The sequence below is a fragment of the Anguilla rostrata genome, chromosome 14 (genome assembly GCF_018555375.3).
Source record: "Anguilla rostrata isolate EN2019 chromosome 14, ASM1855537v3, whole genome shotgun sequence".
NCBI lineage: Eukaryota > Metazoa > Chordata > Actinopteri > Anguilliformes > Anguillidae > Anguilla > Anguilla rostrata.
Genome location: NC_057946.1, coordinates 6,158,394 through 6,170,827, shown reverse-complemented (window position 1 = coordinate 6,170,827; position 12,434 = coordinate 6,158,394). Strand labels below are relative to the sequence as shown.

Sequence of the window (12,434 nt, the reverse complement as noted above, 5' to 3'; positions counted from 1 at the left end):
GGCTATACACCAGTGGGGAAGGACAAAAAAAAACATGTTCATTGAGACACGTTTTGAAATGTGGAACATGCTTAATTTTCAGCAAGAACATATGATAATATAAAAAGGTAATGTTCAAATGATTGTCTTAAAAATATCTTTTTTTTTTCCATTTTGAGGAATATTGAAAATTTGAATCTAAATCTGACAGTCTCATTAGCCACCAGTGTTTATTAAAACATTTATGTGTTTGCTCCAGGCTATAAAAAATGATTTCAGCAGCCATTATTGTTTTGTTGTGTACTCTCCAGGCCATCTAATGGAGGCCAGGACTGTCCTGGAGTAAACTATGAGTATCAGTTGTGTAAAGCAGATGAGTGCCCAAAGCGATCTGAAGATTTCCGGGCACAGCAGTGCCAACAGCACAACTTGCACTTCGACTTCCAAGGCTCCAAGCACCACTGGCTACCCTTTGAGCATCCTGACTGTAAGTCCAGCAGACCCAGTTCACCTACATGGGGCCACTAACAGGTGGGACTGCATTTATCAGTCACTAATGTGTACATGTGGTCAACACATACAGTATGAGGACCATGTGACATAAATCTGGATGCTGTGCTGTTTTTTTTTGGGTTTTTTTCTTATCACATGCTCTATCGTTATACTATGGGATTCACTTCTATGTACATGCAGAAGTCTGTTCAGTTTAAACCATGTGTGGTGCCTGGCTAGAAGGATGGCGTTCTGTCCTTCCAGAAGCTCCTAGAGTTTTAAAGGTGCCCTTTCCTTTACGTGAAAGCTTTTGGAACCACATAGGCCCTACCTTGCTCTGCCTAGCATCATGGACAAGCTTTAATTTGATCCCTCTGTCTTCGGGTTCACAGAACAAACCTAAGACAGCCACTCTCAATATTTGCTTCAAGTAACTACAGTACTGTTGCACATATTTACTACATGTTTATGCTGTTCAAACTCACAAAATGAATTTACATAAATAATGGAAGTGTGGCAGCAGTAGAACATATTATAAACATATTTAATCGTGTTCTTGTATTTTTTATTTATTTAATTATTTCCCAGCAAGTAAAAGCTGTCACCTGTACTGTCAATCAAAAGAAACCAGAATCGTGGCTTACATGAAACAGGTGGTCACCGATGGAACACGATGCTCCTACAAAGATCCACACAGCATCTGTGTGCGAGGGGAATGTCTGGTGAGAAAATGGCCGCTACATTTCAGCACACACTCAGCCGCATTACTGAAAGTGACTGAAAATAACACGGGCATGAAGGTGGACATTTATTCCCCCCCTTGTTTCCCTTGGCCGTTGCAGTTACAGGGATACACATCGCTGGTCGCATAGTATTACTGGTCCTACATATACGAGGAAAATGACTAGGCGCTCTGAGATCCCAAAACTACCCGAACATATAAACATGCCAAAGTTATATATCTGAAGAGAACTTTTCCAAACAACTAAATAAAACGTTTTTGTTTTTTTTAAACCTGAAAAACAATAGGCAAATAACAACAGAACCATTGAGAGGATGTGCTTTTCCCAAATTAATAAATTATTTGACTTGTTTTACAGTATTTACAGTTAAATATATACTTAACTATATTTTTTCCCTCCTTTTTGTTATTTTAAATAGGTTTTTTTCCTTGGCTGCACTTTTGAACATCTCTAAAAAGCAAAATAATCACTTTTATAGAAAATAGCTGTATATAGCTATATATGATACATGATGGTAACACACACCTGGTGCATTGAAAACATTTTACACAAGACACCAGCTTAGTTTGAGAGGGTGGAATTTATTTTGCCAATTTAAATAGGGGCGACATAGCTCAGGAGATAAGACAAAGCTCAGGAGGTAAGAGTGGTTGTCTGGCAGACACCTCATCCCTAATTGCTCCCAACGAGATGACTGGTACCTTGCATGGCAGCCTTTCACCGTTGGTGTGTGAGTGTGTGTGTGTGAATGGGTGAATGAGAGGCATCAATTGTAAAGCGCTTTGGATAAAAGCGCTATATAAATGCAGTATCACTAGGCTGCTGGATTGAGAAATAATTTTACCAATACAACAGGGAACATCCTACTCTTTTTTTTCCTTATGGGATCTTTAATGAACCTTCAGCTAGGACTTTGTTTTGTGTCTGGCAGAAGTGGAAAGTCCAGGGGTCAGAACATAAAAGTCCTGCCATGTGTTTCATCCAACTATGTACTCAGCCAGCTGATTTAATTAATTAGTTCTACCTCCTGGGCCGAAAATTGTGCTAAGTAGCAAATGCAGGTGATGGGAACAAAATACTGGGAAAGACTTTTACTGTCTTAAGCTGGATTTTCCACCTCTGATGTTTCATAATATGCACAGGGCAATGATAATGTAAAATAAATAAATAAATAAAAGAAAAAAAAAACACTTAATGTCTATAAGGTGCAGCTCTGCCTGACAAATAGGTAATCTGCATTCTGTCATGAAGCTATGACTCAAAAACAGCAGAGCTGCAGATAGTGTGAAGCACCTATTTATCTTTATCAGCCTTCTTAAATCAGCAGCTTGGGGAAGAAAGAAAAAAAAACAGACCAATTCTACACCATCAAGGATAGTGTTGGAGCTGTGCTGCAGGAATTTGTATACCGATGAAAACAGAAACGAATGGCCGATGTTATCTCTGTCCTGTCTTATCGTCCTTCAGAAAGTGGGCTGTGACAAAGAAATTGGCTCAAACAAAGTGGAAGATAAGTGCGGGGTGTGTGGAGGGGACAACTCTCACTGCAGGACCGTCAAAGGCACATTAACCCGCACTCCCAAGAAAGCTGGTATGCTTCTTCATGGCAAATCTCATTTCCAATGCAGACAAGTGTGATTCATGAATTATACATGAAAGCAACTGCGTTTAATATTCTTTTTATACCTTTATTTGACAGCTTTTCAGTGCCCATTATTGAGAGACCTGTTATAGCAGGTGTTGTAGACTGTCTATCCTAAAGATCAAGTAATGAATAATATTTTTATTAATTTGAGGGAATACTACCCAGCTGACCAGCCATGAGCTCATCCCAGTTTCTTCATATATCACGCATGGAACAATATTTGTTAGAAATCCTTGTTATGACAGTCATAGCACTTTTATTTGGATACCATCCAGAAGGGGGAATACTGTATCCGACAGTTTAAAATAATCTTATCTTCACGGCTATCTAACCTCTGTTTGCCTTTCCACATCTTTCTGGTCTTCGCTGATTCAAACCCGTGCAAAGGTTTCCTTAAGATGTTTCTCATCCCTTCTGGTGCAAGGCACATGGTCATCCAGGAACAAGAGGCTTCTCCTCATATCCTTGGTAAGTGGCATTTCATTTTTTAAATTTCGACTTCATCTTTTCAGTTTTTGCAGGATTTCTGTCGATGTGTCTTTTCCTAAATCGCTGTGTAATAAATAATGAACTGGATGTTCCAATTGCATTTTACTTGGCTGTAGACAATGGCTGAAACATAATGAAACCATCTAACACAAATCTGCATGATTGCTGTCATGTTTGAGAGCATCATCCGGTTGATGGCCAAATACACTGAGCTTTACAAACACTGTGGCACAAGAAACAAACCTACCTTTGCCTTTTGTGCAGAATTCTTAATTTTGGCATTGTTAGGAAGGATACTTGTGCAAATTAAAAATGACACAGCACTGACACAAATTAACCCTTTGAGTCTCAGTGGCTCGTATTCTGCCTGGAGTGAGTTTATTTGCATTCAGTTTTTTACGGTGAACATTTTTATGATTTGTTCAGTGTTGTTGTGGCTGTGGCTCCATTGTGTTGCAAAGCCCACCAGGCACATCCACAAGAATCTGTATGCACTCAAAATGATTATCTTTTATGTGAGAAAAAAATTGCACTCCCATTATGTTGGAGCTCCTGCTACTTTGTTTCTTTTAAATGCATTTTAATATTAGAATTTAATTCTATCAATCACACACACAGCAGCAGAGTGGGGGATATCTCTAAGTCTAAGCGAATTGATTTGTTGATTAACAAAATATTTATTTCAGCAATCAAGAATCAAGCAACAGGACACTATGTTCTCAATGGGAAAGCAGATGTGAGATCAAAGAAGTTTATTGATATGGGACTGATCTGGGACTACACAGTTGAGAACAGCATTGAGACTCTATACACAGATGGACCTCTGGCTGATGCCCTGGTTGTTATGGTAACACAATTTAAAACTTTTAAAATGATTCTTATGATACTGCATATATGGTACGCTACGTCATGTTTGTAGATTTTCTGCCGTATTCTTGATGCCTTTGAAAATACTCTGAAATGTTATACCATTATCCTTGATTTCTATATCATAATGCAGCGCAATTACCATCTACCTGTCCCTTCATATTAAGTCTTGAGATGTGGCTTTTCTTTCTCAGTAAAAGGAAAGTTAATATCATGCCCTGGTTTGATTGACCATTGTGTCATTACCAAATAGGAAGCACTTATTGCCACCACCATGTACACAGCCTAATACTTAAACAGTTATTGTTAGGCACCATTTTTAATAAAAGTTCCTGCTCAATACCAACATAGAAATGCAAACATTGATGTAATTTGTAAAAGTGTAAGCGAAATGCCTACTCTCACATTACCTTGCCGTTTACACATGTTTTTGAATCTACTTCCCAAAGTGTATTCCACTGGGATAGCTAGTCATGTAACCCAATGTCAGGAGTTTCACTGGGCTTTGCACTGCCTTGAAAGTGTAGAGAAACACATTTTAACCTAAATTCTGATCAATGTGAATCAATGTGATTTTTAATTTTTTTTTGTTGCTGTAGCTAAAATTCCATGGCACCAACTGGTGAACTTCTCGATGACTGATAAATGCAAACAGCATCCTTACGACACTTCATTCTGCTATACCAAATGAAATCCTTCCTGTCACTTTCCCCATTACTTTCCTCAAGATTATACCCCAGGAGACCAGAACAAGATCTACTTTGATGTATAAATACATCATACACGAAGACTCCGTGCCAATCAACAACAACAACAACAACGTTATTCAGGAAGACACTTACGGGTGGGCTCTGAACAGCTGGTCACAGTGTTCCAGGCCCTGTGCAGGGGGTACGGTAATGCTGGATCGCCACCGTCCCGCTACATCAATCACAATTGGGTGACTTCACATTGGCTTCGGTGTCAACCTGCCATGCCAGACCATGTGGAGAACAACACAACATGATCTGAGGGCTGTTTTTTCTCTCTTTGATCTCCATTGTCAACAGAAGTGCTTGCATAGAATTTAGGCAAAACCCTTGGAACAATTTCATTTACTGTATTTAATACAGACTGCTTATTTGGTTTTAAATGAGCAGTCTGTGAAGCATGCCATTCAGATATCATTTTAGGTGGCTAAATTATGTTAGTAGCATTTATTTGGTAGATAGATGTCAGTGATTGGACTACGCACTTTGAAAAGAGCGTAGTCCAATCAACATGCATTACAGTCCCTTCATTATTGATGCATCATGCGGAATACTTGCGATGTGGTTACTGTTCATCTGGCTTACTTGCGCTGGCAAAGAGTATGGTGAAAATCATGCTACTGTACCTCATTGCATTATGAATATTCTTTTTCCTCCAGGTGTCCAGTACACTAAATATGGATGTCGCAAAAAGGGTGATGGCAAGATGGTTATGCATAATTACTGTGATGAGAGCAAGAAGCCCAAGCCAATCCACCGTGTATGCAATCTACAGGACTGCCCACATCTACAGTAAGCAGTCATTTTTTATGTAGCCCTGGGAAAACCACGCAGGACACAAATTATCACTCGGGGTTCTTTATTCTGAAGGTAGTAGACTTCAAATAAGGGTTTACTGCACAAAAATAAAACCATGGACCTTTCAGTTCAAAAACAAAAACAAATGAAAAATTCTAGGAGGGCTACAGAAGTTGATACAATATGCACATGAACACTCTAAACCTTCTGTCTGACCATCTAGACCAGAGCGATGTCGAGAATGTACTGTTAGAATTGAAAAATAAAGACTTATCCTGCAACTGAGGCATTAAAGAAATAGACTCATAGTAAAAGACGTGCAAAGTAGCTAGTGCTTACACTGTTCGCCATTAACACGAAGCTAGGGTCTTCAGTAGTATTCAAGCTGCTCACCCTCATCCTTTACCATCCTTAATGTTAAACCTAATCCACCCATCTGTGCACTGTGTTTTTGTTTCTCCAGTTGGAAAGTAGGAGAGTGGGAGCGCTGCACAAAGACCTGTGGCATTTGGGGGTATCAGATCCGCGCTGTTAGCTGCGTACAGACCTTCCACGATGGCACCACCCGCTCCATTCACAGCAACCACTGTGGCACAGACAAGCCAGCAAGCCAGAGGCCCTGCAACAGGCTTCCCTGCCCTGCTCAGTGGACAACTGCAGCCTGGTCACAGGTACATTTTTTTGGGGGGGGGGGGCTAGGTTCCAGCACGCCCCACGACCCTACCCAGGACAAGCAGGTATAGATAATGGATGGATGTACACTTTGTAGATAAGCTTTTTTCATTATTGGTACTATAACAGAATTTATAGATTTTATCCTATGTTCCCATGAATAGAGAGAATCTGCTATAGATTATCCAAGGGTTTGAATGGGACAGTGAGACAGCCGATGGTACATAAATAAATGACGTTTTAGAATGGAAAAATTGACCATGTTAAATATTATGTTGAGGAGTCAGGTATGGTAAATGGACTGCATTTATATAGCGCTTTACAATTGATGCCTTGCATTCCCCAGAGCAATTAGGGGTTAGGTGTTAGGGTTGCTCAGGGACACTTCGACACGCCCAGGGCGGGGGATTCGAACCGGCAACCCTCCGACTGCCAGACAAGCGCTGTTACCTCCTGAGCCATGTCGCCCCCACATGATCTCGTGCTGTTTTGCAGTGCTCCGTGTCCTGTGGGGAAGGGCTGCAGTACAGACTGGTGACGTGCCGCCGCGGTGACCGATGCAATGGTGCCAAACCCGAGGCCGCACGGCCGTGCACGCGAAGCCCCTGCAGAGGTGAGTGCAGGGGTGGGCAATTCCAGTCCTGGAGGGCCAGGTGTGTGTGTGTGCAGGTTTTTTTTTCCACCAATTACCCTGGATAAATGAGCTGATTGGCTGTACACACCAATACTGGTTCGCTGGTAGATTAGATCACAGCGCAACATTTCACATGTGGACAAAAGAACAGTGGCCTTCAGTGGTCATTCATGCGCTCATCAAGAAATGTAGCTAAAATGTCAGGTGCAGTAAATGGTACTGCTAATTAAGTAATTAAGGTCCGAAGTTGCCATGAAAACCAGAAACAGATACGGCCCTTGTTGCCCACCTCTGGGTTAGTGCATCCCAGGAGACGGATCAGAACATCGGTTTCGTCCGGGCTCCATGCGGTCGGCCATTTTATGACGGAAGAGCTGAACATAGTTCACCTGACACCTCCAGGCGCTGCACATATATTAGATTTGCATAGAGGCGTGGTATTAACATCGCCATTAGTTCATGTTTATTCCATGAGATTCGTCCTGCAGTTGGATGAATTGAATTGAGTTGAAGCCATGCTGAACTGCTTTTTTTGATCTGCACATTTCAACCAAGGTTTGGAGCATTCAAGACAAAAAATAATCTTCCACAAATGAGATCTCTGTGGACCTTGTAGAATCTTTCCACAGCTGCCCATCAGTTAAAGCCCAGCTCCCACGAGTGATTAAGGAAACATGACACATAATCTTAATGGAAGGAAATTAAATGTTTCATAATCTTAATGGAAAGTGGAGCAGTGGAGCAGGTGATCCACGGTGCAATTTATCCTACACAGTTTTTGAACTGTCATTGAGGTCAATGGAAATTCCCTTAAATAATTCAGTTCATCCGGGTGGTTTCTAACAGAATGATATTACTAAATGCATATATTAAATAACCCAACCAAAATTTGATTGAATTAAATTCCTAATTGGGCATTAATTAGTATTAATTTTAATAAATTTCATTTAATTAATTTTTGGAGTACATCACAAAACACTAAACACTGAAACAAAGACTGGTAATATTAAATATATATAATATATATGAAATTATTTAAAAAGCTTTTATTGTCAGCTATCAGTAGACTGCTTCTGTGTTGCTTGGCCATAGAAATTGGAAACAATTTTAAATTGAAAAAGCAGCCCATTTCTGCTCCATGAGTGCAAAATTATAATATGGGAAGTTCATAAGGCCCGTGTGAAGAGATGGGCTGTGTGCATGCTAGTAAATTTAGTTTGTGTGCAACATAAATTAAAAGATTATCAAGATGTTAATCTACCTTTAATTGTCACTGATTGCTGAGTGTCATGTGTGTCCTAGTGGTCTGTTTTAGACTTGACTAATTGATTGACTAATTATTCATTCATTCATTTATGTTCCAACAGTAACACACCTGTGTCCAGCGATGATATTCAAAAAATGAGACTGACAGAGTAAATTAAGCATGATGTGGTAAATTAAGTGCTCATTTGTGCTCACACTAAAATGACACATTGATACATTGACCAATAACATGCTAGATCAGCAGAAGCCCCCCACCCATCTGATTGCAGGCACGTATAATTGTTTTGGGTGAACAGAATGAGTGTTGATTCTGCACCCCTCCACCCCCCCCAAAAATATGTAGGTCAATAGGTCAGTTGATGTGGCATCTGTTATCTTACATTACATTAAATTACATTACAGGCATTTGGCAGACGCTCTTATCCAGAGCGACGTACAACAAAGTACGTCTGGTGCCTTGCTCCTCTAGATTGCTCCTCTAGATTGCAGCTTGGGAGTATTCTGTCGAAGCATTTTATTTTTATTTATAAACTTCTCTTTTTTCAGGTGACCCTTGTGTCGAGGACAGGTCAGTATTCTGTCAGATGGAGGTGCTGGGTCAGTATTGTTCCATCCCGGGCTACAGCAAGCTCTGTTGTGTGTCCTGCGGCAAGCATCACACCACTTATGCTTCCCTTCCCTCTGCTGCCGATGGGGTTAAAAAATTCCGCTCAGATACCGGTCGGCCCATGCTTCAGGAACGTTGGAATTCTCCTCTCCCTTCATTGGGAGCAGTGGAATCCCTTGAAGATCCCCCCTCAAAGCCTCGAAAGAGATACGTTGGCGTATAAAACTTTTTACGGCTCATCTCCACGGCCAGTTCCAATCCCAGTGAGTGAGCCTACTGAAGAACGAGCACATCACAGAGCACATCTTGGCCAGTGTGAATGTAGGCCCTTTGAATGTCAACGGTCACATTATGAGATCAATCTCTTGGAAGAAGACAGACCTTATATCTGCTTAGTCAGACCTTCAGATATCACAGCGAGTCTGGGGACAGTTGTAGGCCAATGGTATCCTCTAATGCATGGAGATCAATGCAGCCCTTCCCTTACTGAACCCGTTGTTAGCAAATATTCCGTTGTTTCGTGCATCTGTGAATTGGTATTTGCTGTTGAGGAAAAAGTGCTGGTTCACTTTTGCTGCAGATTCCTTATGCAGTTCTGCAGCTACATATGTAATTTCCACGGTTCAGCAATAAAGCTTGAATATTGGTTCAGAAAGAGTAGGGGAACTATTTAAAACAAGCTGGTCGGCAGGTTTTTGTTTTTTGCTAACGGAGCTACCATTAACTTTAATTTAACAAAATAAAAGGAAACAACTGAAAGCTTCTGGAAGTACAGCAGAGGAAAAACTGGCATGGAAGCAGGAACATTTTACAAGCTTATTGGCTGTTGTTGATCACCAGTCTCTAAGCTCATCTTTACAAGCTCAAACAAGTGCAGTGCAGATTTGGTGTCAAGGATTTGCTTACACCTAGCGACGACACCTGTGTAGTCTGAGCCTGGTTGCTCTTTACGATTTATAAATGTACACTATGGTATTTCTCAGAGATGAGCAATATTAATGAACATTTTTTATACCATAGTAGTCTATTTGTATAATGTGTCATATGTAATACTACAGTGATGTATTTATTTAATATCTAATGGGGATGTGATTTATGATGAGGATGGCAATATAGCATAGTTTATGACAATCAATGTGTGTTGATTGTTCACTTTAATGTAGGTGTTTTGAAGATATGTAGTGCCTGTGAGATTTATGTAGCTCATATGTAGGAGTCTTATTAGACGTGCGTTATATTTTGTCCTGGGAACAGGTGGAAAGACCAATTGTTATATGCAATAATCAGGCATTACAACCAGTCTGTGCTTAACTGGAATACTGTATTATTGTCACAGTGCCACAACACCGTATTCATGTACATAATTCTGTATATATTGATGGTAGTTACTATATGTTGATGTTCCTTTTCTATTTATGTATTTGATCATTTGATAATTATAAGTATCATCTCAATAACGATTTCACTTTTTTATAGAAGACCTAATAACTACCACTTGATTTTGTATTCAGTTTATATCATGAATAAAATATGCTAGTCATAGTTGTGCCTTACAAATATCTTTCTTCAGTTTCACTTAATATTCAGTTCACAAACTTGCATTGTTTTAGTGAGACATAGTGGGAGAGTTAACATTATATTTTCTAAGCTTCCATTGCGTTTGAATATTGTATCTCAACAAAAAAGTTTAGGTTAGTCATAAATAAAAACCATGAATTTACATTAATTTGTCAGCACACATGCAAAAATCAGTCAGAATATCAGTATTGATGTGGAAATCACATATGGAACTACAACACTTCTCTTTTTCTTCTGTTTTATACATCTGTTCATGTGACTTGCCCTTGTGTTTGTTCATCATGCCATTTCTGGAGAATGAACAAAAATATGTTGCTATCTGTATGCTTCCATTTTAAGCTTTGAGGGCGCCAACAGAGAAGCAATTTTAGTATTAAAGGCTATGATTCAGTTACAAGAGATATTTGAGTCATGAAACAAATTGAAGTGGGTTTAAAATGTGAAAAGATATGACATGGGTTTTGTTTGGTGACCACAGAAATTATACAGCTGTCAAGGCAACAGTGTTTATTTTTTGATTATTAGTTAGCATATACAATTTATATGCAGACTACATGCAGATCGGTTTTTCAGTGGATGACTGCCCAATAGGTAGAGAAGGATTGAGTAACATAGTTTTACGTTCTCAATCCAGCGTTTCAACAGCTAACACCTTCATTTAACATTCAACATACGGGATTCTGAATATCGAACACAAGTGTATCAAGAGTTAAAACTTCCCCCTTACCCAAAATATAGAATATATGTATTCGATTTAATTTGGTAATTACTATTACAGATATTCATTATCAATTAAATTGTTGATAGGCAGGGCAACCTGTTGGATCAACCTTAATCAAAATGTACCAATAATAACCAAATTAAAATGAAGAAATTTATTAAGTTACAACAATATACAACGTCTAATCTAAAGACGAAGCACAACTACCTTAAACAACAAATGTTGCAGACATGGACAGGTTACAGTCACAAAAGAAATTAATGAAGGAAAATACCTGCACAGCTTGTTTCTCCCAGGGGGTCCCAAGAAAACCAAGATCAAATTTAAAAAACCAGAAGACAGCCGAATATTCCAGGGATGAAAATGTAAAAATGTTAGGTGAGATGTAAGACAGAAACCTCAGACACTGCACCTACCAAACACCAAGAAACACAAGGCACAGATTCTTCATATGACAACAGCAGATATCCACCCCAAAATGTCCACCACAACAGATGTATCTGGCTGATGTTAAGCACCCAAAAACTCCAGACTGGCCACCAGCTCAGCTACTGCACATCTCAAAAAATAAAAAAAGTTTACTGCTGCTTTTGACAATAAGAGGTGATTTCTGCAGACAAACAATTCTTAAAGCATTCCCAGTGGTAAAGATTTTCCCTCGAAATTTCACAGATTGCATTCAAACATAAAATGAAGATGGTCTATTTAAGGGCATTTTTTTAGGCAGCTGGTCTCTATGTCCATAGTTTGGGTGTCTTGTGCCTCTTCCGGAAGGCAATAAAGTCATAAAACTTTCAAAGGAGAGAAAGCCCTCCAGGACACCACAGGGTTCTTATCAATTAAACAACCTCCGGCATGGCCCTAATTGCTAAATACATTCCTGTCCATGTCTGTGGGGGGCAAAACAGACAGAGATAGAACAGACCCACTTTTCCTGATCAAATTATACTGTCTGTTTCTCAAAAGTGGTAGTCTAAAATCTAGATATCTGACTAAATATACAAATATAAAATGTTCCACAAATGCTTAAAAATACACATATTTAGTAAGCTATATCACCCTATATAATTGATTTATGCCAATAATACTGAATAAATTAACAAAAGTACTTGCTTTCCATATTGTCCCAAATTCTCTGGCAAATGTATGAAGGGTAAATAATTATTTTATAACATAATGAACAAGATGGCAACA

At 39.4% G+C, this 12,434-nt stretch overlaps 1 protein-coding gene across 1 annotated transcript in view; it reads left to right on the top strand.

Moving 5' to 3' along the window:
* Nucleotides 1-10,483, top strand: part of LOC135239729 (A disintegrin and metalloproteinase with thrombospondin motifs 3-like) — a 32,398-nt gene extending 21,915 nt beyond the window's left edge. The window contains 10 exon segments of the mRNA XM_064308605.1: nt 259-466; nt 1,060-1,193; nt 2,682-2,805; nt 3,247-3,327; nt 4,035-4,195; nt 4,944-5,106; nt 5,624-5,756; nt 6,226-6,433; nt 6,930-7,047; nt 8,881-10,483. Of these exon segments, the coding sequence (XP_064164675.1) occupies nt 259-466; nt 1,060-1,193; nt 2,682-2,805; nt 3,247-3,327; nt 4,035-4,195; nt 4,944-5,106; nt 5,624-5,756; nt 6,226-6,433; nt 6,930-7,047; nt 8,881-9,164 (1,614 nt within the window). The 3' untranslated portion in view covers nt 9,165-10,483.
* The last annotated feature ends 1,951 nt before the right edge of the window (nt 10,484-12,434 follow it).